General features: G+C 43.5%; 5 protein-coding genes across 5 annotated transcripts in view; 2 read left to right on the top strand and 3 right to left on the bottom strand.

Annotated features, from left to right (window-relative positions):
* Positions 1 to 1,712: 1,712 nt before the first annotated feature.
* Positions 1,713 to 6,471, bottom strand: LOC128260472 (transmembrane protein 41 homolog). Its single transcript, XM_052993519.1, has 4 exons — positions 6,021 to 6,471; positions 5,588 to 5,849; positions 4,303 to 4,431; positions 1,713 to 2,763 (listed from the first exon to the last, which is right to left on the bottom strand). Exons 1-4 carry the CDS (start codon positions 6,040 to 6,042, stop codon positions 2,253 to 2,255), a joined length of 924 nt encoding a protein of 307 aa, XP_052849479.1. The 5' UTR covers positions 6,043 to 6,471; the 3' UTR covers positions 1,713 to 2,252.
* Positions 6,472 to 6,952: 481 nt separating this feature from the next.
* On the bottom strand, positions 6,953 to 8,386 carry LOC128260379 (coiled-coil domain-containing protein 137). The gene is made up of 2 exons (XM_052993344.1): positions 8,214 to 8,386; positions 6,953 to 8,161 (listed from the first exon to the last, which is right to left on the bottom strand). Exons 1-2 carry the CDS (start codon positions 8,294 to 8,296, stop codon positions 7,243 to 7,245), a joined length of 1,002 nt encoding a protein of 333 aa, XP_052849304.1. The 5' UTR covers positions 8,297 to 8,386; the 3' UTR covers positions 6,953 to 7,242.
* An 882-nt stretch (positions 8,387 to 9,268) lies between these two features.
* LOC128260394 (follicle cell protein 3C-1) lies at positions 9,269 to 10,953 on the top strand. Its single transcript, XM_052993365.1, has 3 exons — positions 9,269 to 9,434; positions 9,738 to 10,330; positions 10,733 to 10,953. The coding sequence occupies exons 1-3, from the start codon at positions 9,431 to 9,433 to the stop codon at positions 10,916 to 10,918; spliced, it is 783 nt and encodes a 260-aa protein (XP_052849325.1). The 5' UTR covers positions 9,269 to 9,430; the 3' UTR covers positions 10,919 to 10,953.
* A 364-nt stretch (positions 10,954 to 11,317) lies between these two features.
* On the top strand, positions 11,318 to 11,844 carry LOC128260389 (UPF0729 protein GD16342). Its single transcript, XM_052993356.1, has one exon. It carries the CDS (start codon positions 11,318 to 11,320, stop codon positions 11,609 to 11,611), a length of 294 nt encoding a protein of 97 aa, XP_052849316.1. The 3' UTR covers positions 11,612 to 11,844.
* A 684-nt stretch (positions 11,845 to 12,528) lies between these two features.
* The window catches only part of LOC128260442 (neurogenic locus Notch protein), a 42,650-nt gene continuing 28,997 nt past the window's right edge, over positions 12,529 to 26,181 (bottom strand). Inside the window, 5 exon segments of the mRNA XM_052993451.1 lie at positions 12,529 to 13,850; positions 14,415 to 14,894; positions 15,580 to 15,895; positions 16,475 to 16,797; positions 16,800 to 22,691. Coding sequence (XP_052849411.1) covers positions 13,504 to 13,850; positions 14,415 to 14,894; positions 15,580 to 15,895; positions 16,475 to 16,797; positions 16,800 to 22,691 — 7,358 coding nt within the window. The 3' untranslated portion in view covers positions 12,529 to 13,503.

The following is a 26,181-nucleotide window of genomic DNA, read 5'->3' on the forward strand; positions in this document are numbered from 1 at the left end:
TTAAGTTAACGTGTCCCTTGAATTAAGCCTCTGAGCCATATGCCAATTAACCAAATTTCAAATTAAAATTTCATCAATATGTGTGGGGGTTACTATCTTTTGTAAGCTATGTAAACCGCTCGACAAACCCCATGGGCAGCCAACTAATGAAGTGCATAATTTCCAAACGATTACGATTCCTTTTGGCTGCCTTTGCGTTTGCCTCTTCCACTCCCATTTGTCTGGGCGCATTAAGTGATCAGAATTTGTTGCCTGAAACAGACAGAAACACTCGGAGCACCCACATCAGCTCATATCTGTGCTACTTAAGCCCAATAAAGATGTGCATATTTTTTAGGCAATTACCAAAAGTTGGCGTACGCCTTTGTACTGATGTAACGCATGGCGGGCGAAATTATGATGTCGTTAATACAATTTCTACGCTGGCATGGTCATACAGTACTGCATCGCTGAGTAGAACAGAAAGTGGAGCATTTGAATCTATTCAATAATAAATAAAATTTACTTATAAATCCTAACCTGGTTCACCTGCTGGTTCAATAGAAAAGAAAAATGGGTGAACAAGAACGCGAATTCTTTAGCTTCACATTATCATTACGTTAAGAAACAATTTGTCAGCTCAAGATTATCAATATAATAAATAAGATTTAGACTAATTTGGGAGCAATTGTTAACATTATTAATTAAAAAAATTAAAAAATAGGTATGCTATATATAATTTTATTTGGCTGAAACTACAATTAAGTAATGACAATTTTGTATACTATTTTGTGGCTTTTTGGCAATTTAATTTGTCGTACATTTGGTTTTATTGCTGGATTTATTTTGAATAAGTATGAAAGACAATACTGATTTTCCCATAACCAATACCCACTGTAGTTTCCACTATGTCCCATTATGTTTCACTAAACACAACCTAAATCAATTACCAAGAGCAGGACAACAGAAGATAAGAGTTGAGTTGGCCATGATGTGCGTGCCAGTATCGCCCGGCACAATTTCCATGCTTTTTCTAGCACTGTATGTCGGGGACACCTGTAGCACAGTCTGGCTGGAGACCTTTCACCAAAAAAAAGAACAATAACCACAAGCTTTCAGACAGTTGGCAACAATTCTCATGGGCCAACAGAAAGTCACTGCCACAGTGAAAGTGAACTAAAAATATTTTTGCAAAACGGATACCCTCAGTTAATCCTTTTAAAAAAGTTTACCCAACTAATTGAGCACACAAATCAAATGGCTGCCAAGCCGCAAGAATAACAACAAAGGCGCCCAAAAAGAACCAAAACAAAGGCCCAACAATAAGAAAGGCTAATTAAATATCATAACAAAGAATAAGCGTCAAGGGAACCAAAAGTTTTGGGGGGAAAATATCAGTGGCAAGAGGTTAGTTAGTTAGTTCTTCCAACTGAGAATTCAAAATAAGCGCCAAAAGTTTAAAAAGCTTGCACAAAAAGCTATATTTTAAGTGCTTTCATAACACTGAATTCCCGTAGTAAAAACTTTTTTTAAATATGCATTTGAATATAATCTCAATGTTATATTCTTATTATATGATAACATATATATTTTTTAAGACAAGCAGTTTTAAATGGAAAAACATTGTTTTTAAACATCAATAGCTTTAATAATACTACATTGCTATTAAAAATTCAATAGCATTCTCTCAAACAATAAACTTAAGCCAAATAATTTGTAATCCTTACTTTTAAATACCACCCAAAATAACACAAGCTTAATAGTTTGTTTCTCTTGAACATTTACTTGCAGACACATACATACTTTAGCTATTTTTTTAAATTACATACGTTGCGTAATATTCAATGGATTTCTGCTAATTTGATTTACTTATAGGAGAACTTTTCTAGTAAATACTGCAATAGCACTAAACAAAAATTCACTAACTTAAAAACAATTGATGGAAATATATGATGCAAAAGTTGGTAAGTATACGTTTAGAAAAAAAATTAATCATGTAATAATAGGATAAACACAGATATTTTTGTAGTAGACTTAAACATAGTGGATCGAGACCCGAAGTGGCATTTTTTTTAAAATATTCTTTTGGGGCGGGCTTTTTCTTGCTTGGCCGCGTTTTGTTAGAAAAGAAAAATCGCGGTTTGTGTGTTTACCTTTTGTTTAGTTTGTAGTGTTGTGAATTACAATTAATGATTTTTCGGGTTGTTTTGGTTTCAGTTTGGGGAATAGCATATATATATATCGAATTGAGGACGGCACATTCCTGCAGCAGCTTACGCCTCCTTCTTGTGCTTGAACTTGTTCTTGAGGAGGCCGGGCAGCAAGGAGGCGCAGGCACAGACCATCAGTATGCCCATCGAGGTCCAGGAGAAGGCCTCGCTCGAGCTGGTCATCTTCTGGAGCGTCTTGCCCGCCTGGATGGCGATCACCGAGGGCGGTGCCACGCCGCAGAAGGTGCCCAACGCGAAGACGTGCAGCGGCACACCGATCACCGGCGATGCCAGGTTGATGAACCAATTGGGCAGGATCGGCGTCATCCGCAGGAATAGCATATAGTTGAACAGACTGTCCCGGTACTCCTCCACATGCTTCGACCACTCGCTGGTCTTCTTCGGCCAAAAGTGCCGGATCAGGCGACGTCCAACCAGATTGGAAAGTGTGTAGCATAGGGTGGCGCCCAGCGCCGAACAGAAACAGATGAGGAACAGGGCGATCGGGAACTTGTACAGGAATCCGAGTAGAATCGACAGAAACAGCGATCCGGGAATGGCGAATGTTTGCAGGCTATAAATGAATTTCAATTGGGTCAAGGCAACCAGTCGCAGGCGGTTCGATCTGAATAATGGCTGAATTATTTTGTACAGTGGCACCCCACTAAGCGTCAATTCAAAGGAATTGAAAGGAATCTTTCGGATGTTAGCCACATTGAAAGCTTATATTTCAAAGCTAACATTTTTAATGACGTTTTAAAATATAAATACTTTTTTCTATATTGGTTCAATTTTGGGGCTTACCACATTGAAAGCTTGTACTTTTAAGCTTACATTTTTAATGGCAAAAATTTATTTAATTTGTATTTTTGTCTACTTTGGTTTAATTTTGGTTTTTACCCATTATGAAAACAAAAAAAAAAAATTTAGAAATGCAAACAATAAATGACAGCATTTGAACTCAGCCCAAACCTACGTGAACCCCTGCAAAATATTTTTTTGTAATAGATTTTAAAATATAAATCAATTTGATTGGGGATTTTTCTAATAAAATTTATTCCTAGTAAACTAACATGTTTCTAAGTTCTTCTTGTCTAGGAACTCCTGTATTTGGCATTAAAGGCAAATCGTACGACTAGTTGGACGCGTGCTCGAACGTCTGTGGGCGGGTATTTATAGACGCCAAGAGTTGACAATGACACCCCCATCGACACGAAAGACCCCGACAATCCCGCAGAATCGTATCATCTGGCATCGGACCACGTATTCTACAAATGCCCGATAACAATTGCACGGGGGCAATAAAAAACATTCACCCACACACTGCTGCACAGCCATAAAGTTACGTATCTGCTTTTGCTTTTGCTTTTTTGCTTTCTGCCTTGGCTGGGGTCTAAAAACGCAATTAAATTCAAAGAGAGCACTAAACACAAATCAAAACACTGACGACAAAAAAAAATTGTGTCCAGCTCAGCTGATTTCTGAGGCGAAAACAGCAACAAACACAAAGAATGCGTCACATGAATGTCCGAAGTCGATTTTTGAGGTAGCTCATGCTCATGTGCATTAGGGTGAACCTGTACAAAAAACAAATATTAAAAACTTGATTCTCAAGTTATATACTTCTGCCTAAATTCAAAACTGGTCCACATTTTCAAAGCGTTTCTGATTCATAACTCATACGCAACGTTGACCAATATTTTCCTAGTCTGCACTAGTTTTGTTATCACCACAGAAAACTTTGATTTTGAAAACCCATCATTCTAAGGTCCACTCTAGAGAGTGCAAGTAGTAAGTGCGTGGAGAAGTGCGAGCGGGAGGGCAATATCAGCTGTTCTGCCGCTTCCTAGAGCCAACTCGCTCGCACCTCCGCGTGCTGCCCACGTAATTAATATGCACACTATGCCCGCCGTTCGGTGATCGTGCATTAATTAAGGCAAGGAAACACACGATCGTTGGACCGACCGTGAATAGTTTTTTATGCGGGGCCTTCTTTTTTTTTGGTAATCGGGTCAAGGTCACCGCGCCGGACAATAGAACTCTATTGGGCGCTTATCTAATCGGTCTTAACCGATTTTGCTTACTTGAACTTTGATACTCAAAAAAAGGATACAATACGTAGGCGACGACCACGCCGAACATCACTTCGAAGTAGTACATGTCCTTGTAGCGATCAAGGACCTTGGCCAGCATCTTAGCATCTTGGATATCACGCGGAATTTTCAAATGTTGTTTCTCCGACCTGCGGAAATCGGAAGAACAAGAGAGAGAAAAGGTGTAAACATGGTGCATATGTATAAGTATATTATATTGGTGGCGTGACTCGATATATGTGTGTGCGTGTGTGCGAATAACCCTCTCGCCAGATAGAACTGTTGATTCCGACATTTTCCAGCCAAATCTGGCTAATATAACTACGACTTACTACATATGTAGGTAGTAATTGTCTAAACTAAATGATTAATAACTTAAAGTAACTTAACAAGTTTCAACTAATAGCCAGTTGTTTTGTATAAATAGTTGACTAAATAATAGTTATCTACTTTAGAACAAACTATTTCTAAAAGCGTTTAACTATTTATAGCTATTTGTAAATAGGTCTTATCTTTACTCCCTGAAAACGCCTCTTGAATGGAAGCCAACACAATACAAAAGATAAGTGCTTTTATAGTACCGTAAAAGATATCATTTAGTAACTATTGCAATTGTTTTATAATCACGATATGGCCAAACTGTAATGACGTGCCCTAAAAACGCTAACAAACAGACAAAAACAGATAAGAAAACTTTCACAACTCTATTAATTAATGACAAACAACCTAGCCAGGGACTTAAAAAAAGATAAGAGTGATCCCCCAGTGATCGTATTCAACCCCTTGCTTTTTCTAAATAAATTTGACAAACAAAAAAATGAGATTATGCGATGACTTGCTGATTTAATGTAAATCAAATTTCAATGAATTGGGAGAATATATACTATAGTCTTGAATTTTATACACCATTTTGGTTATTTCAGTCTGTGACTAATATGATTTCCGAGGAACAATCTGGTTCCGGTTTGAAAAAGTACAATAACGGAAAGGGGAATTTATTTTCCTAGAAATGTAACGTCTTCTTTTTTTTGATGATCAAGACTACACAAAAATGAAATGCAATTTTCGGAAATGTACCGAATCGACTTTGGATAACAGATCAAGGTGTTATTCTTAACCGCAGTTAGATGTGTTCTAGCTTCTTTTAGCGGATCTTCGGCCGTCATCTCTGCTCTCTGCTCGCAAATCAAGCGAGACCGCGCACACACACACACACAGATCGTGGCCACTTAACACCTTACAGGTGCACGAATGCGCTGGGGACACATCATCCGTGGCGGATTAACCCCAGATAGACCCACTTACGCGTTGAGCTCGGGGAATATGGCGTACACATAGCACATGGTGGCCAAACTGGCCACAAAGATGCCCGCGACGATGACCAGGGACTTTTTGGTGGCCTTCTTTTCGTCGGCGGACATGGCCTGCTGCTGTTTCTGCGGGGTGGCCTGTTGTGGGTTAAGGTCCTGGTGCTCCTGCGGCGACTGCGGAGCCACCTGATCCGGCGACTGCTCCTGGGGCGCCTTGGTCCTGCCATTGCGCAGCGTAATGCCCTTATCAGACATGTCTAAAAGGGGGAAAAACGAAAAGGTGTCGATTTAATCACCACCGACTGACTACGGTTTAATCAGCGTTCTTTGCTTCGCAGACAGTACACTGACTACGGGTTAATCACCGTTCTTTTGCACCAGCTGATAAGCAAAAACAACAAAAACGCACACCGACGAGAACTACTCACCCACACCAGTGCAGCACGACATTGCGGTTTAGACGATGTAAACTTTGCTTTAAACTTCTGTAACCGATTTATTTCACGCGTTTACTGGTTTATTATGCGATTGACTCATTTAGCGTCTAAGCAATTTATCAATTGTTATTGTTATGTGTGTGTATTTGCGCGCCAGCCACAAATTGTTGTTTTCCTCTCTATCCGCGTGCCCGTGTGTTTGTATGTATGTGAGTGTGGGTGTGCGTGTGTACTCACAAAGAATTTAATCAATAAAAAAAAAAGAAGTTGTCTAACAATTTGTTGACACAATAGTTTTGTCGAAGGCTGCTTATTCCCGCTCGTGTTCTTTAACTGCAAATTTTGGCCGACTTCCGAGACGCGCGCTCTTGTTGAGAAATAAATTTAACTAAATTAAATTAATTTCATAAATTTCCGTCGCTACCAGTGTGACCAAAATAACTGCGTTGCTATAAGCCAGGAAAAAATTTATAAAATATACATTAAATATACCAAAACCATATGTAGCTTGTGTTACAGCATGGCCACACTTAGGAAAGAAGCGCGCCAATTCGTTTATTTAAATATTTAAAATATTCTCTTAGCATTTAAACTAGTATTGTTTTAAATTTTGTTCATCAACTTAAGTGAAAATTGTAATATTAAAAATTTCAAAAGCTCAAAAATTTATGAATTTTTTCAACGGGATTTTGGTTTATTTTATTTAAATGATTCAATATTATTATTTCCATTGAAATATTGTTATAAGGAATTTGTATTATTTAATAAATAATTAAAATATTCTTTTAGCTTTAAAGCAAGTTTTGTTATACATTTTGTTTGACGGCTATTGTATATTTAATATCCTTTAGTTGGAACCGCAATAAAAGTATCTCCATTAATCCATTAATGTCATAAATATATAAGAAAATAAAAGCAAATGATTTGTTTTTTGTTAAAAAATGTATTTACTATGAATCTTATCAATTTATCAAACATTGTAAACCGAAATACAACTGCTCTTGTATTTCAGAAGGTAACAAATGCATTTACATAACCTTAGTGATTAGGTTTAGGGTAAAAAAATCAAGTATATAGTCTATGTTTTTTCAGTTTTCTCAGGCATCCGCCGACGTCTTGTATTTCAGAAGGTAACAATTGCATTTGCATAACCTAAGTGATTAGGTTTAGGGTAAAAAAAATCAAGTATATAGTCTATGTTTTTTCAGTTTTCTCAGGCATCCGCCGACGTCTTGTTCTTGAGCTGACGGTACAGTAGAACCATTTTGCTGCGCTCCGATTCGAGCATAGATCTCGTGGCCAGGGGCAGATCCTTTCGCTTGCCCTTCATCTGCGCCTTGGTGGGCGCCTTAAAGGCGCTCTTGGATTTGGCGGCCACTTTGGTGCGATCCTCCTGCGGCTGTGGTGCCTGGGCTTTGTCAGGATCCAGCATGGATTTCAGCAGGAGATTGGTCTTGCGTCCTGGCCGTGGCACAGTCTCGTTTTTGGCCGCCTTGCGTGGCAGGACTTTGAGGGAGGGCGGGGCATGGACAATCTCGCCGAAGGCCACCACATCGTGTTTGTACTCCATGGGCCCGGCGTTCTGCTGCTCCTCGATGTCCACCTCCTGCTGGGCCTCCTTGTAGGCCCGTTTCACCAGCTCCCGACTGGTCCTGGCATCCATGGTCGGTTTCTGTGCGCCCTGCTGGGGCTTCCTGCGACCGCCGCCCTTGCCCGCCAAGCGGCGTTCCTTTTGCTTCTGTTTGAGCAGCTCGTCAATCTCGTTTTTGGGCCGCTTCTGGACGGTGATCTCCCCGGTCTTGGGGTTCCTTATCACATTCACGCCGTACTTGGCCTCGTATTGGGCCTCCTTAACGGACGCACTGGTGATGCGGTTCACACGACGCAGGTAGTCCTCGTCCGTTTCGTTGGCAAACTGCTTGATGTTTCGCGTTTCCTTCGCGGCGGAGGAGGAGGAGGAGGAGGAGGAGCTGCCTGGCGCGGATTTGGGTCTATCCTCGCGGCCAATTTGGGCCAGTTTAGTCCGCTTGCCCGTTTTGGTGGCATCGGCCAGCTGCTTGAACTGCCGGAACTTGAAGGACACCTGCTGCTCGTCCTTTCTCTCGGGCGGATTGTTGGTGACTTTGGAGAGTCTGCAAGTGTGGACATGTGTTATTCGAGTTATTCAACTTAATTTGCACCCACTTCTTTTCCTTCTGCTCCTGCTGCTTGAGGGGATCGCGAATGCCATGGTGCTTGCGCACCGGAATCTTCCGTTTGCGAGCCATTCAATTTCTTTATTTCTTATTATTTTGGAAAACAAAATTAACGATTCCACCAAACTCGTGGTCAAATAAAATATACCAATCGCTTGGTATTGCGAAATACCAAATATGCCATACAAAAATCCCTTTTAGCACGGACTTAAACCATTACAAAAAAAAAATATACTCTTCTAAAAGGGCGCCAAATTTAATTTAAATAAAATGTGATGGTACATTTTAAACAATATAGTTGAAATTATAAAATGATTTGGTTTTCGCACCGAAATAAAACCCTTGATTTGATAATAATTAAGGAATTAAGTATATTTTAATTAAAGTTAATTAAAACTGTAACAATATCATATAATATAATAATATAATAAACCAACTATAGGTTCAGTATATAAAAAAATAAAAAAAAACGCACACAAAAAGGAAAAGTCACAAAATGGACACCCGCTCTATTTAAGAAAATACAGAGGACATATAGATATTACAAAGAAAAACACAGATTTTTAAAATTCATTTTTAAAACTGCGAGGGTGTATTGAAACTCAAGCTTCAAATCAACCTGCCTTTGTTTTTACTTTGAATTTCAAGAATCCGTCCACATGCTAACTTTAATCCACGTATGTGTATTTAAGTTCATTGGATCCGTGATAAGAAAGTTACACAAAAGTATTATTATGTTAATGATTGGATAAATGTCGTTTGAGATAACAAACTAAATACAAAAATTATAAATAGTTTTGAGAGCACCTTTAACTTAAATCTTTACATTTCTAAAGTACCACTAGTTTTTACTTATTATTTATAATTTGTATAAAGGTTTATCCTCCAAAGAGGCATGTTTGGCGTTTATCAGATAATTTTTTTATTTTAATAGATCAGATTCAGATTCTTATAACGTTCGGAAGTAATCCCCTTTTTTTCTATAATTGAATGAATTGCAATTGTTGAGCTAAAATTCTGCTTAATCATTTTTATTCTGCTTTAATTACCTTGACACAGTTTGTCGGTTCTCACAACTTGAACTTCATTGGGGGTCGCTTTAAGCCGAAAAAATGAAGATCTTGAAAAGTGCAAGCCAAGTGAAAAATTGCTTATAAAATGGATGGTGCCACAAGCAGAAGTATTCAGTGAGTCGGAAATTACAAAATGGGTAAGATCTGGTGATTTAAATATATTAATAAGAAAAATAGCTGGACAATTTAGAATCATCATTTGGTCTTAATTGCAACAAAAGCTTTAAAGTGAGATTTGGAAAAGGAATCATTAAAATAACTTACCCTTCTAATATCTTATAAAGTAGGGACTTTAAAAAGTTTAATATTTTACTATTTATAAATATATTTCTTAAGCTGTCTAATGCGACCTAAATATAACAAAACGTCTTAGAATTAATTTCGTTGTTTTTTTTAGAATTTCTGGTATATTAAATTTATCTCAATTTACCTTTTTTTAGCTGCGTTTAAGAATTTCCTGCTGCTTGTGGTCCTTTTGCTGGCCATCCATTTGGAGGCCTCGAAAATAGTGTACAAGAAGCCGCTCTACGGAAATGGTAATACCATCAAGGAGAAACGTCTGCGGAGTAAGGGCCTCAAACCGGAGACCACCACAATTAGCAGCACCACCGAAGCAGATTGGCTCACTGGAGCCGTGGAGTTTGTGATTGTGACAACGCCCAGAAATGATTTGGAGACCAGTTCGGAATGGATTAATAATAATGCCAGCACCACGGAATCGATTGTCGGAGATGTCGCAACAAAGACGGTAGTAGAACATCCGACTACATTGGCCGAACCATCCCTAAATCCGCTGATGACGACCACCATGTCGAGCAGTTTGGCCAACACAATACCATCACCACCGACGCCAGGATCAGCGGTAATGCCCCAGCAGGATAATCAGCCAGTTCCTTGCACTTGCGGCGTTTTCCTGTCCTCGCAAATTCCCAATGGCTTGCCGACGAAGCCATTGATCCACCAGGAATTGGATCGAATGTTCCCATGCAATGCCATCGGTCGCAAACAGTGCCAAACTAAGTGTCTGGAGGCGGTGAGTACTGTACAGTAAACACAATATAAAGAATTGAAACATTTAACTGGATATCAAAATGGGAAGACATTTTTAATTTTCAAATCATGATACATACATATTAATTACCTACCATGATTTCCCCATTTAAATGTATATATATTTTTAAGAAAATTAGAACAAATTTCATTAAATATTTATTTTAAATTTCACTTTACAGAGATTTTAAAGCTCGATTTACATTTTTCCAACACTTATATTTAACAGTGTTTATTTTAAACTGCAATTTATCTATATTTTTTTAATTTCTCCATCAAAAAATGTAATTAATAAGATATTTTCTCATTGCAATTCATGATCATGTTTTAATATAATTTTTCCCAATACTCAGTAAACACTAAACTATTTACCTATCAATTTTAGATCGTTCAACATCTGCCGAATTCCGCAAATATTGTTTGCTCCACATTGGGTCACGATTGTCACAAGGAACGGGCCTATTTGTTCATCAAAAACTGTCACAACCAATGGGTTAATACCAATCTGCAGGCGGGCAGGGAATACTGTTGTCGCGGTGGAAACCCCTACCGGTGTCCTTTAATGGGTTAAAACTGTGGAAATTCAATAAATGCTTGATACAAAAACATATTTAAAAATATTTTTTATTGGGTTAAAATACAAGAATATAAAATTATGGGGTTAATATATTAGAGATTTATGTTAAACGGTCTAAGAAGTATAAGACTGTTAGGATTCGGTCCTCACTAGCATTTAGTATATTTGGAATATAAGAGTTTGCTTGTGTATAAATCTTAGATATAACCTGGTCACACTGTGCACCAAAAATTAATTAAGACTTAAAAAATAAAAGGAAAACAAAGCTCCCCCTGGAAGATAACTCCCCCTGGAAGATAACTCCCCCAGCAAGTAAGTAAGATATAAAGTTAGGAAGTCTATTAATCCAGTAATACCACAAACGACCAGGTTTTCCCACAAACCAAAAGAACAATGGTGTGCGTGCCCTGTTTTATCATTCCACTGCTGCTTTACATTTGGCACAAATTCGTTCAACCGATTTTGCTGCGCTACTGGAATCCCTGGCAAAAGAAGGATGCCGAGGGCAATGTGATCAAGAAGGGTCCCGAATTCCCCTTCGAGTGCAAGGGCGGCGTCTGTCCCTTCGTTCCGGGGGCCAAGAAATCCGCCGCTGACGGTGATGCCGATTCCAAGGATTGCGACAATCCTCACACAACGAGTACAACAACGTCACCGGAAACGGAAGAAACTAAAAAGGAAATCTAGTCGACATTTTCCAAAAACTATATTCTAATCTGTAGTCCTGTTTTTTTTTTTTTTTTTTGTTTGCTTGTCTGTAAGATAAGAAAAACGCACACTCAACACAACTAAAATGTAACGTCATCATGCGATGTGCGGTGGGCGGCGGTCGGTTTGGGGGTGTGGCCTTAAGGGAGCAACAAGATCCCTTGCCGACAAATTAACTTAAATTAAATGTACACCTTTGACAACACGAAAAAGCTGTTTTTCTCTATGCATTGGTTGTGGGGGTTAAAGGTTAATTTTACCAAATTCCATTAGTCACAACTAAAAATTGTATTTCTTATTTTGTTCAAAGCTATGCTTTAAATAAAATTTTTAAAATGTTATTTCAAGGTGTCAAATTAAAGCTGAAGAATTTGCAAAAAATGATTAACAGCACATTAATGCTAAAGAATTCGCGGTAGGTATGCATATAAACATAAGTGCTTTCTGTCTGAAGTTGCGGTTGATGTTTTTACAGAATTGTTCATAATTATTTCCTTTATGTATTGTATTTTTAACTCACAAGGGTTTTTCGCTCCCCCACAAAATAATTAAAACACGTTGTTTTTAAAATAATTATTTAATATTTATTATTTATGTCAAAAAGGTTGCATTTACGTTTTGCTGTCTTGCTGTTTAAGTTAGGAAAACAAATAATTTTACAATTTACACATTAAAAACTTACACAAAATATAGACGATAGACGAAAGCATTACAGTTCAAATTAAAAATAGGGCAATTCGAACAAAAAAATCGTATTTGTGGTCATCTAGTGTCTTTTTCTGCCGTATATTTTTTGAAAATATCTATTAATCAACTAAGCTTATAAGGGGGGGCCTTATATATATAGAAAACTTGGCTGGTTACTGTCTTTTTTCTTTTTTCTTGTTTTTTGTTCGTTTTTGTTTTGTTTTTGTTTTTTTTTTTGTATTAGCATTATACGTTCTCGTTGGTGATTTTTTGTATAACTTTTGCAATTCCTTTTGTTTTGTCAACTTAAATCAAACAGTTATGAGAATCTTTTTACAGTTTAGCTTAGTCAATATGTAATAATACATAATAGTCGTAATAATAATAATAAAAAAAAAGTTGGTGTAAAAAAAAAGGTTTTGATGCGGTGTACGTCTAACAATTTTGTTTATATAAGCACTTCAGTTTCGAAACCTACAAAACTACGAAATATATATATTTATATAGCTGTGGGCCATAATTAAATGTAGAATTCGATAAAAACTTAGCCTAGACTTAGGGCCTAGTGATATAATGGTCGCTTACAACTACAAATGTCCCACCAACGTTTAATCGATCAATCAGAATTTGCGCTAAGTTTAGTTTCTCCTCTCTCTCTCTCTCTGGTTATTATTTTATGTTTTTATATTTTTTTTTTCGTTTACTGGAAGCTACGATGACGTTACGACAATAAAATAAGATGCGCCACAAAACGAGCTCTTAACTGGTATATCTATGAGTAGATACCTCTATATATAGTATATATATATTTATATATATATATATTTATATATATATGCGATCGGCGCGCACTGTACAACAAGCATTAAAATAATTTAAGTTCCTACAATTTATGACGCTTCTTCCGCTAGAATTGCGCATTTCGATCTAAAATCTAAAACTTATAGACACACACATACTCAAATAAAAAAAAAAAAAAAGTCGCGTGAAAAATACATATTCGTAGAGATTAGAGAATTACATTTATATAGCATATTTTAGATAGAACGTAGCCGCGGACTCTTTAAGAGTCCCTCTGCTGTCATCCTTGGCAATCGACTTTGCTTTCGATTTCAATCCCATCCGCATCCACATCCAGATCCACACCCAGATCCATTTCCATATGCGTCTTGTCCAGCTTATGGTCAAATGTAGATGGCCTCGGATCCCTTGTTGGCCTGATGGCCACCGGAAATGTAGAGATTATTGGCCGCCGGCGACTGGACGCCCTCGCTCCAATCGGAATTGGATCGCGGCGAGGAGGAGGACCAGTGGCCGGGCGACTCCGGCGAGGGCGTCGGGTAGCTGTCCAGCGTCTGGACCAGGTGCTGCGGCGTATGGCCGCCGGAATGCTGGCTCGGGGGCGTTAGGTACTGGTAGAAGGCCTGCTGGTTGTGCTGCGACGACGGCGACAGCATGTTGGTCGACGGCGACGAGCCGGACATCGAACTTTGTATCGAGGGCGGATTCATTTGACCCGAGTGAAATGAGTCTGCAAAGTGGAGCACACAAAATTGATTAGTTTCCACATTGATTGAAAGGCATTGCAGCTTAAAACACCTATGTTTTCAACCTTAAAGCTAAAACAAAAAAATTAAAATTAAAAAAAAAAAAGTATTTTCCCTTTCAGCTAGCCACATTAAACAATTTTTTATTGCCAAAATAAATAATATAGGATTATTACATTTAAAATGAGGGTGCATTATTTTATAGCCATTCCAAATGTCTATAAACCTATATATATTTATAACGCTCTGCCTGCTATTTTTACTGCCGAAATGAATGGTATATTAATTTGAAATCTTTTACAAATAAATCACCAAATTTCTATACAAATAAATATTATGAAATTATTTTGAAAAGTAGAAACAAATAAAAAAATTCGGGCAAATTGCACACTAAAAATGGACCTGCCATGAAAATTCGTGAAGATTAAAATCTTAAAGATCAAACATTTTACAAGAAATAGTGCTGATATAAGCATGTTTAGGCTATGGGTAGTCCAAATTTGGACATTTCGTTTGTTAGTATGTGATATATATGTATATGAACCTACCCGGAGATCCACAAAATCCATTCAGGTCCAAGCCCGCTGAACCGAACTCCAGTCCTCCGAGTTGCTGTTGCTGCTGCTGATGTTGCTGCTGCTGCTGCTGCTGTTGCTGCTGTTGCTGATGCTGCTGCTGCTGTTGCTGCTGCTGCTGCTGCTGCTGTTGCTGTTGCTGCTGCTGTTGCTGGGGGGACATCGTCTGCATTATTGCACTACTCTTCGAGGATTGCGGCGGGGCGAGCATGATGCCCATGTCGCTGCCCGTTGGCGAGATGATGCCCAAGCTCACCGGTGAGTTTTGGGGCCCCAGGCCGCCGCCTCCTCCTCCGCCGCCTCCGCCGACCACGCCCCCACCGTTGGCCCCGCCCAGCAGGCTGTTGAGATTGCTGCCACCGAACTGCTTCTGCTGGGTGGCATGCCTCATCGCCTGGATGTGGGTGGGCGAGGTGGGCAGACTGGGTCGCGACTTGGCCGGCGATGGTGAGCCTGGAACGGAAGAATTTAGATCGATTAGTGAATACTCGATATGGTCATCATTACATATAAACTATGGATAGGTGAATCTCATACAAAATGTGTTTGAAACCATTCAATTTCATTGCTTTGCCACCAAAGCAAAAAGGTAATACCTACTATCAAATAGATTTGATAATCATTTTAAATCAATAGTAAAATCCCATATAACTTTTATTTTAAAGCCATAAAATATCGTTGCTTTGACATCTAATTAAATAATGTTAATGCCAATTAAATAACTTAATAATTGTTAAATAAGTTTATTAATTAATTAGTCTGTATTACCAAAAGGATTTCTTATAAATCTCACATATCATTTTTATGAGTACTATAAACTCATATAAAATCACACTAATATTTATTTACAAACATGGTGATAATGAAAGCTCTAATTGAGTGATATGCTATAGTTTATACATTTTTGCTAACTAGTTATATATTTATCAAGTTTAATAAAACTCAAAATCAAACCACATTCATGATTGTTGAAAATCGAAGTGATAAAGAACACTCTAGTTGGGTAAATATGATTGTTTGTATGGGTTTTCAGTCAATAAATATTTGGTTTATTCATTAAATTATTTAGATTATCGTATTGTATTGTATTGTATTGTATTTTTTTAGTATGAGTAAAAGTAGTCGAGTCGAAACTTACCCAAATAGGCGTGGGGCGAAAGCGCCAGGCTGCTTTGCACCGAGTGCGGCGGCGACTGGTTCGAGTACGGCGGACTCAGTCCCTGTTCGTGGCTATTTCCGTTTCCGTTTCCGGTCCCGGTCAGTCCGCCCAGGCCGCACAGTCCGGCGGGCAGCACGCCGGCGACGACTCCGTTCCGCTGGCCATTGCCGTTCATCCCGAGTCCTTGGCCATTGAGCGGCTCCTGCTGAAAGGGCGAGCCCATCGAGTAGCCATAGTTGTCCAGCTTGATCATGTCCAGACCGTTGCCCTGCAGCGATTGCAGTGATTGCGCATTCTGGGAACAAATTGCGGAGAAATTATTAGCATCTTACAAGCTGTTTCATTGCAATTATAACAAAAAGTGTTTTAATTGCACAACTAATGTATGTACATAAAAAACTTCTCTCCATGATTTATGTATTATGAACCAGTCTCAAAAGCACATTATTGCCCTATTCCCAAAATCACATTTAAATTAATGCTACTTGAAGAGATGCTTAAGAATTCACTGTTTGCATGAAAAACTGAATATTTTCCTTAATCTTTGCTTTATACTTTAAGAAATGTAAGTACAAGAAGGGCTTAAGAATTCGCAATTGGATTTAAAAAAAAAATATTAAACGCAAAAAATGGTTTTTTTTCTGATAAGCACAATATTGACTGGAAAAATGTAGTAATAGCAGTGATGCTTAAGAATTCACGTTGTTAGAACAAGTGATGCTTAAGAATTCGCGTTTATTTTAATACTTTCTGCTAGGACAATTTCTGGCCAAGTGATGCTTGTCTTTTACTTTTAACAGTGCTTTTTATAATTCACACTTTTTAATCATCTTCAGTTACACAAGCGATGCTTAAGAATTCGCGTTGAACTCACCTTGATGCAATCCTCATAGCTCGGCGGCTGTTTGGCGCCCGTGTTCGGATTGCCGTTCGCCAGCGGTGCGGCCATCGCGTTCGAGTACATGGAGCTGGTGTCGTACGGACTGGGCATGTTGCCACCCATGCCGCCCACGCCCACGGGCGATCCCTCCAGTTCGTGTGACATGGCCGCCACGGCAGCCGCTTGTGCCGCCGCCGCCGCCGCCGCTGCCGCTTGTGCCGCCGCCGCCTGTTGGGCGACAGCCGCCGCTGCTGACGGCACTCCCTGCTGCACCAGCTGGCCAGGATTGAGGCCATTCAGGGTGGCGGCCTTTTTGAGGCCGCACTTGTCTTTTTTGAACTGGCCTTGCGTCGCAGACTGCCCGTGGCATCCAAGCCATTGTCCGGACTGCCCTCGATCAGTTTGGCCTTCTTGGCCGCCTTCTGCTTGGCCGTTTGGCTGCTCTGCTTCCCGTTGGCAGAGCCGCCGTTGTTGTTGTTGTTGTTGTTGCCGCCGCCGCCGCCGCCGCCATTGCCGGCCGAAATGACCGTTGGCTGGGTGATCAGCTGCGGCTGCTGTTGGCCCTGCGGCGGCGAACCGATCATCGCCTGCGGCGTCATGCTCAGCATTTGCGGTGACCGCGGCACATGCTCGTCCAGCAGCCGCACAATGTCATGATGCAGTCGCTCGCTGGCCACGTCGCGCGGCAGTCGATCCATGTGATCGGTGATCTCGCGATTGGCAAAGTTGTCCAGCAGCGCCTTGCAGGCCTCGTAGCTGCCCTCGCGGGCGGCCAGGAACAGCGGCGTCTCGTCCTTGTCGTCCTGGGCATCCCGATTGGCATGGTGCATCAGCAGTATGTTCACCGCCTCCGTGTTGTTCACCGCCGCCGCCCAATGCAGCGCCGTCTTGCCCGAGTTGTCGGCCGCATTTATGTCCGCATCGGCCGTGATCAGATCCTCCACCATGCCCTCGATGGCCAGACGGGCGGCCAGTATCAGCGGTGTGGTGCCGTCGTGCATCCTGGCATTCAGATTGGTGGCCCTGTTGCGCAGCAGGATCTGGAACACGCCCATGGCATCGGCCGCCACGGCCGCATGCAGCGGCGTCCGGCCCGTGTTGTCCTGGCAATTGGCATCCGCTCCGGCGTCCAGCAGCCGCTTGGCCGCATCCGCCCGCGCATAGCGGGCTGCCAGGTGGAGCGATGTCTCGCCCGTCTTGTCCATGGTGGCATTCAGCTCGGCCCCCTGGGCCAGCAGATCGGATATCACCTGGGCGGTGCTGTCCTCGTTGTTCTCGATGTCCTCGCCGGTGTCCAGGCCGCCGCCGCGAACGGCGGCAATCATGAGGGGCGTCAGGCCGCAGGGACCGCGTGCATCCACGTCGTGGTCGCCACCATCCTGATGGGCGGGCGGCGTCATGATGGCCCTCACATCGGCCACATCGAGGTGGGCCTTCGACCACACCCGCTGGTCGGCCTCCTCGTACTCACTGACCATGGTGTGATCGCTGGCATAGCCACCGTTGTTGCCCAGGCCACCGACGCCGGAGCCGGGATCGCAGCGCTGCCGCTTGGGCAGCTGCATGTCGCTCTCATCGTCGGACCAGTGCGCACCCGGCTGGCCCACTCCCTGGGCCTGCAGGGCCACCTGTTTGTTGAGGTTCCGCATCTCCTGGCCGTGCGGATCTCGCCGACGGCGCGACATCACCGCTCCCGGGGCTGGGAATCCCTCCGGGAACCAGGTGACGCCATGCGCCCGCTTGCGCTGCGTACTCAGGACCATGCCCAGGAAGGCCAGCACTATGATGACCAGGATGATGCCCGTTATCACGTACTTCACATTGGCCGGCGGCTCGCCGTTGTCCTCGTCGCCGGGATTCTTGATGCCGCGCACACTGTGGATCTGGAAGTCGTTGCGCAGCTGATGCTTGGCCGCGGTGGCGGCTAGGAACTCGGCTGCCTCGGCGGCATGGGTGAAGCACTCGGTGCACTTGCGATTGTCGATCTCCAGATAGACCTGGATGCCGGTCTGGAAGACCTGCTGCGTGTAGAGTATCTTGTTCTTGCGCGCAAAATCGGTGTCCTCGATCTCCGGCACTCGGACATTGTCCTTCCAGCTGATGATGTAGTCACGGCCCAGGGAGTCCTTCTTCAGTCGCACCGTCGTGCGGAGCATGTGGCTCATGTTGCGCAGGAACTGGGCCTGCACCTCGCGGAACGCCTCCACGTTCATCAGCATCACCACGGACATGGCGCCCTCGGCCAGCACCGGGCTCTGGGTCTTGTTCTCGCAGTCGAGGCCGTCCCAGCTGCACTCGGCATTGTTGCAGCCGTAGTCGCAGAAGCCGTCGCCGTAGTGCTTCTGGCAGTAGGCGTCGTACAAACTGTTGCAGCTCTTCAGCTTCCGCTCGCAGTCGTGGCCGTCGAAGTGGCAGGCGGCGTTGTTGCACTCCTCGTTGCACTTGCCGTTCTTGAACTTGTTCCAGCACTCGTTGGCCGAGCAGTTGGCCCACGGGTTGATGCCCAGCGAGCAGTCGTTGCCGTCGAAGTTGCAGGCATACGTATTGCAGTCGGAGTCGCACACCCCGTTGGCCTGCTTCTCGCTGCAGCCCCGCTTGTCGCACATCGCCCGCTGTTGCTCCAGATCGATGGCATAGCGCTCCTGGCCGCCAGAGCCGCCGGAGCCGCCAGAGCCGCCGTTCCAGCCCGGATAGCTGGCGTCGTAGATGTCGCACCGCTTGCCGTTCCACTTGCTGGGACAGAGGCAATCGAAGTCGCCCAGCAGATTGTCGCAGGCGGCGCCCTGGGCGCACGGATTCGGGGAGCACTCGTCCAGGGTGTCGATCTCGCAGTGCTCGCCCACCGTGCCCCTGGGGCACTCGCAGCGATAGCCGAAGCCCTCGTCGGCCACCACACAGTTGCCCACGACGCAGGGATTGGAGTCGCAGTCCTGGCCACTCAGCTCACAGTTCTTGCCGTAGAAGCCGTTGTTGCAGATGCAGTGGTGGCCGCTCTGCCGGATGTTGCAGTTGCCGCCATTCTGGCAGGGACTCTGGGCACAAAAGTCCACCTTGTGCTCGCAGTGGCGTCCCATGTGTCCGGGCCTGCAGTTGCAGTGATAGTTGTTGACCAGCTGCACGCAGTCCAATGTCCCCGCATTGGAGCACGGATTGCTGAGGCACTCATTGATGTCGCCCTCGCATCGGGCGCCCACAAAGCCGGGCTGGCAGACGCACTCAAAGCCGCCGACGCGATCAATGCAGCTGCCATTGTTGTGGCACGCTCCCGGCTTGCAGTCGTCCTTGTTGATCTCACAGATGATGCCCACCGTGCCGGGCGGACAGCTGCAGCTGAAGTTCATCACACGGTCGTGACAGGTGCCGCCATTCTGGCAGGGATTGGGCGCACAGTCGTCGATGTTCAGCTCGCAGTTCTGGCCCTGGAATCCCTGGCGACAGCTGCACTCGTAGGCCCCAATCAGGTCGCGACAGGTGCCTCCGTTCTGGCAGGGCTGCGACTGGCACTCGTCGATCTCCTTCTGGCAGTAGCTGCCCGCATAGCCCTGCGAGCAGTAGCACACGTGGCTGTTGCCGTAGTCCTTGCACGTGCCGTTGTTGCACAGCTGGCGCAGACTGAGGCCCTTCCTGTCCGCCGCGTCCTGGCAGGAGATGGTCTGCACATCGCACAGCTTGCCCGTCCATCCGGCCGAGCACTTGCAGCTGAACTGGTGCTTCATCTGGCTGCAGGTGGCCCCGTTCTCGCACGGCGACTGGGCACACCAGTCCACATACTCGGAGCACTGCTTGCCCGTGAAGCCACTGGGGCAGTGGCAGGTGTACTCGTCCCGCTGCTCGTGGCAGGTGGCCCCGTTCAGGCAGGGATTCGAGTCGCACTTGTTCAGCTTATACTGACAGTTGGCCCCCGAGAAGCCGGCCAGGCAGCTGCAGTTGTAGCCATTGATGCCGTCAATGCAACTGCCGCCGTTCAGGCACGAGCTCTCCGTGCAGTCCTCGTCGTTCGTCTGGCAATTGATCCCGCTGAAGCCCAGCGGACAGGTGCAGGTGTAGCTGTTCACATACTGGCTGCAGGTGGCTCCGTTCTGGCAGGGCTGGCTCAGGCACTCGTTGATGTCCGTCTCGCAGTGTTTGCCATCGAAGCCGTCCACGCACAGGCAGCTGTAGTCCCCGATCCCGTCCAGACAGGTGCCTCCGTTCTGGCACGGGAACGAGGCGCAGTCGTCCGTGTTGATGGCGCAGTCGCGGCCCTCGTAGCCCTTGGTGCAGAGGCACCTATACGAGCCGGGCACATTCAGGCAGCTGGCCCCGTTGCGGCAGGGTGAGCTCAGGGAGCACTCGTCGATGTCCTCGTCGCAGTAGCGGCCCGTGTAGCCCAGCTTGCAGGTGCACGAGAAGTCCAGGAAATTGGAGCTGGGCGTGCACTTGGCATCGTTCTTGCAGCGATTGCTGGCACACGGATCCATCTTGCTCTCGCAGTCGCGGCCCGTGAACGGCACCTTGCACACGCACTTGTAGCCGTTTACCTTGTCGATGCAGGTGCCGCCATTGCCGCACGGATTGGTCACACAGTCGTCTATATTGGTCTCGCACTTGTGGCCCGTATAGCCGGGCATGCACTGGCAGCTGAAGGCGTTCAGCTTGTCATAGCAGGTGCCGCCGTGCTGGCAGGGATTGCTGCTGCACTCGTCGATGTCCTGGTCGCACCGCTTGCCCGTGTAGCCGGGCGGACAGTGGCAGATGAACTCATTGATGCCGTCCTCGCAGCGACCCTCGTTGAGGCAGGGATTCGAGGCGCACTCGTCCACATCGCTGAGACAGTGGGCGTCGTAGAAGCCGCGCGGACACTCGCACTTGTAGCCATTGACCTGGTCGATGCACACACCATTGTTGGCGCACGGACTGCTGATGCACTCGTCCACGTTCTTCTCACAGTGCTGGCCCGTGAAGCCGGGCACACACTGGCACTTGTAGGAGTTGATGCCGTCGATGCAGGTGGCCCCATTGTTGCACGGATTGCTGTGGCACTCGTTCACATTCACCTCGCAGTTCTTGCCACTGGTGCCGGCCTGGCACTGGCAGTAGTAGCTGCCCACCCGGTCCTGGCAGTGGCCGTCGAACTGGCAGGGATTCGATTCGCACTCGTTGATCTGCTTCTGGCAGATGTAGCCCGTGTAGCCGGGGTCGCACAGGCACTTGAAGCTGTTCACGTCGTCGATGCACTTGCCCCGATGGCAGGGATTCGAGTCGCAGTCGTTGATGTTGATCTCGCAGCTGGTGCCCGTGTAGCCCGGCGGACACTCGCAGCTGTAGCCGGCAATGGAGTCGTGACAGATGCCCCTGTTCCGGCACGGCTGGCTCTGGCAGTCGTCGATGTTGATCTGGCACCGGGCGCCGGTGAAGCCCAGCGCGCAGCTGCACTTGAACCCGTTGATCTTGTCGTGGCAGGTGCCGTCGTTGAGGCACGGGTTCGATTGGCACTCGTCGATGTCGATCTCGCACTGGGTGCCGGTGAAGCCGGGCATGCAGACGCACCGGAAGGTGCCCGGATCGTCCAGGCAGCTGCCCTCGTTCTGGCAGGGATGCGACTCGCACTCGTTGATGTTCGTCTCGCAGCGCGGACCAGTGAATCCCTGCGAGCAATTGCAGCGGTAGCTACCCGGGGTGTTCACACAGATGCCGTTGTGCTCGCACGGCGATCCCTGATCGCACTCGTCGATGTCCTCGGAGCAGTCGACGCCCTTGTAGCCGGTGGCACAGGAGCAGGCGTAGGAGCCGTTGATGGGACTCGTGTCGCAGATGGCGTCCGCATGGCAGGGATTCGAGGTGCAGGCGTCGTCCAGGTGGCACAGCAGCCCCGTCTTGCCCTTGGTGCACTGGCAGTAGAAGCTGCCAACGCCATCGATGCAGGTGGCTCCGTAGAAACAGGCCGCCTGCTTGCAGTCGTCCGTGTTGTTGCTGCAGTCCAATCCTGCCCAGCCATTCACGCAGATGCAGCTGTACGAGCCGTGGGTGTTCGTGCAGGTGGCTCCATTCTGGCACACCGGATGGTCCCGCTGCGCACACTCGTCCACGTCGTCCTGGCAAAACTTTCCCGTGAAGTTCGGCGGACAGCGGCAGCTGTACTCCGAGATGCCATCGATGCAGGTCCCTCCGTTCTGGCAGAGATGCCCCAGACACTCGTCGAAGTTCTGCTCGCAGTTCTTGCCCTCGAAACCTGTAGGATGCGGACAAGTACATCATGAGTGAGGTGTAAAATAACTAACAACCAAACACTAATATTTTCTAAGCTTAAGCCTTAATGTAGTATAGGAAAATAGGACCATGCTCGATTAGCAACCATTAAAGGACAGAAAAAAATTTTATTTTAAATTACAACCCTGGAGTTCATAGTAATAACATGGAAATGTAACATAAACCTTATCATATGTAAATGGCAAAACCAAGAACTAAACACTATATTAGAACCCATTAATTGTTCTAAATTTATATATTAATAGTAGTATTAGGTCTTACGATCGATTATAATATTAGATTATAATTCGAATTTGTAATCGAGAAGTTCGTAGTAATATTTGATAATTAAAAAAAAAATATCAAAAATTTAAATATAATTTAAAATTTCCCTGATACATCTAAAATCATATCATATCGATATCATAATGGTAAAATATAATTAAAACTAAAATATAATGAACATTATATTAAAAATGCTTTTGGGCTGCTCTTTTGACAAAAGGCCCAAATTGCCACCACTACATAATCCAATAATTGAAGGATAAAGAATAAAATCGTTTTATTTATATTAAAAAATATAGCATTTTAAATTAAATTAAATTTTTAATTAAACAATTTTTTTTTATTTGAGCATGTTTTTTTGCGTTTGTAATTTCATGTTGCATTTGATTTCAGTGTTACATATATTTAAAAACTTCAAAATTTAAAAATGATTTTCTTCAAAAAATTGTTTATGAACAACTTAAAAGTGCATCTGTCCTATTTTCTACCATCTCCCTCACACCCACTGAATGCAATGAAGTGCATAAAAACCGATTTATGGCAAGCAACGTAAAAATGCTTCAATAATAAACGATTACAGCAACAACAAAAAGTGGTTGAGAAACAACAATAACAAGAGGGGGAAGAGCGAAGGAGACATGCAAAAGGAAAACGACGCTTAAAATTGTAGATTTGCAGCTGTGCAGCACATGTTTTTAAGAGCGCGAAAGAGAAAACGAAAGAGTCATATTCAAAAAGAGAACATTTCTCTTTCCTTTTTTTTTTTTGTTTTTCAATTTTTTCATTTTTACTTTGCGCCTGCGCTTCGAAATTTATGCATCTGCGCATGTGTGTTGCTCCTTTGGCTACTTCCTCGCCAAATATAGAGGCAGAATTCGTTTGGCTTAGCTTACTTTTAGCGTTTTTCAAGCATTTCTAAGCAGACAGCTGGCAACACTGCTGCGCATGCGAAGCGAATGGGCAAACAAAGTGTAACGAGAAAACAGACAAGGCAAGGCAAAAAGCGCGCAGACGCAAACACACAGTCATTTACAAACAAACAACACACGCGCACAGCAGAGGCCAAAACAAAAGTAACTGGTGTTGAAAAGGGTTTTTTGCAATTTATTAACCAATCTTTTAATATACAAATAAATTATCCAAATTCTCTTAATTTGTTTGTAACTTGTAAAACTGAATATTTAAAAATGTGCTCGGTAAATGATTATCATGTTGAATTATTTATGCAACACTTTTTTCTTTTTTTTATATTTCATTCAAAACCGATAATAGGAAATCATTTAATGGAATGTTCTTCTGTTTTGATATAATTGTTCGAATTGCTCAATATGTGTCCTATTATTGTGACCGCTATTGTGTCAGCATACATGTGGCACTCATACACACAGCCAGCAACAACATGTCTTTCGTTGTTCTTTCCCACGGTCTCATATCTTTTGCCCCAAGCCTCTGGCGCGGTCGACGTCCACGTCGCTGCCGCGGTCAACTATTTCGAATGCGCGCCAAGCCATCTTCCCTCTCTTTCGCACTGCCACTCTACTTATTATGCCATCTCTTTCGCACAACAATGGAAAAATGCCGTTTATGCTTAATTTTTTTTCGCTCTCTTCTCGCGCTCTTTTTCTCTCTCGATCGCGTTTTTGGACCTCGTTCATTGCGCTTTATTTTTCTTAGTGTGTATGTGTTGGAGGAATTAAATCGCATTTTATGTGCATTGGTATTTTTTTTTATTTTTTCTCTCGCTCTCGCCCACGAGATTTGTTTTTTTAAATGGATTTTCTTGCCTGGTCGGTTTTTTTTCCCCATTTTTTCAAGCCACAAAAGAAGGGCCACAAATACACAAACACAAGAAATATGCATGCGTGTGCGGCATTTATTATTATTTTTATTATTTGCAACTGCAACTTGTTGCTGGAAAAGTGCAAACAAAAAAGGAAAGGAAAAGGGCAAGGAAGAAATAATAAGGAAAAAAAAGATAAACCAAAAAAGGAAGAAAAAATTGTGACGAAAGTGACATTTTAAGGGTACCCCACAACATTCACCATTTTTTTTTACATACATATATAAATAAACCAAGCAGAAAGAGATAGAGCACAACATAACAACCACATCTGTTTCATATACATATGTTGCGCTTTTTTTCCCAAGTCACCCAGTCACTTAGTGACCGCACTTTGAACTCTAATCCTTAAGCATTTTTCCAAAAAGAGTCCCTAAATATTTTGTACCTTAACGAAAAGGAACCCTTACTTCCTCTTACTATAAATACACATTTCTTTTACTTCCTTTCAATGTTTGGATATCTTGATTACTATATACATATATTTTTTTTAATTCTTCTAATAAAATGTACAAATTTTTTTTTAGTTTTATGCAATACTATATTTTAAGTCAAATGTTCCGTTTCAAAATAAAATAAGCTAATCCTTTAGATGTTATATCTGTGTTTTAGACATCCGTAAAAAAAATTGTTTTTCCGGAATGTATTTCTTTTTTGCTAATAGACCCTAAGATACCCGTTTTCATTTTAAGTCTCCCTTTTCTACATCAGCTTTTTAACCTTCTGTCGCCAATTGTCGCCCATTCAGTGTTTTCTTATTGTAATTTTGTATTCATCATGTAAATTGCTCGCATTGCATTTATGCACACATGTGTATGGGTGTGAGTGTGTTTTGTGTGCAATTTTCAATTAATTCATTTCAATTGATGCGAATTGCACACGACAATTTACAAGCTGCACAAACTGCAGCGAGGGGAGTTAAAACAATTTGATAAGCTCTGTGTGTCTGGCCTTTTAATTGCGCCCAATCAAAAATTCTAATGAGGCAAACGCAAATGAAAAGTTCGAAATAGATCAGATCAGCTAAAGATCGTGTGAAATAGGGATCAAAACAGCAGGAATTGAACAATATTTATTGCACTGGGAAATTTGTATTTGCGGAAAACGCAAACTTTTCAAATTGATTCGGAGGGAAAAAACTTGTTTAGTTAACAAATTATTTTAAAAAAAGAAAAATTCGGCAACAGTGTTCCTTTCTAAAATAATTCCAAGTGTTAAACCACCTTAACTTGGATTGTGTAGAAGTTTAAGTAACATCAAGTGCTTGTAAAGATCGTGTGAAAGTGTGACCAAGGCTGGAATTTGTAATATTTATTGCAATGGGAAATGTTATAACGCCTTTTTCGCA

Source organism: Drosophila gunungcola (genome assembly GCF_025200985.1).
Source record: "Drosophila gunungcola strain Sukarami chromosome X unlocalized genomic scaffold, Dgunungcola_SK_2 000023F, whole genome shotgun sequence".
In the NCBI taxonomy this organism is placed as follows: Eukaryota; Metazoa; Arthropoda; class Insecta; order Diptera; family Drosophilidae; genus Drosophila; species Drosophila gunungcola.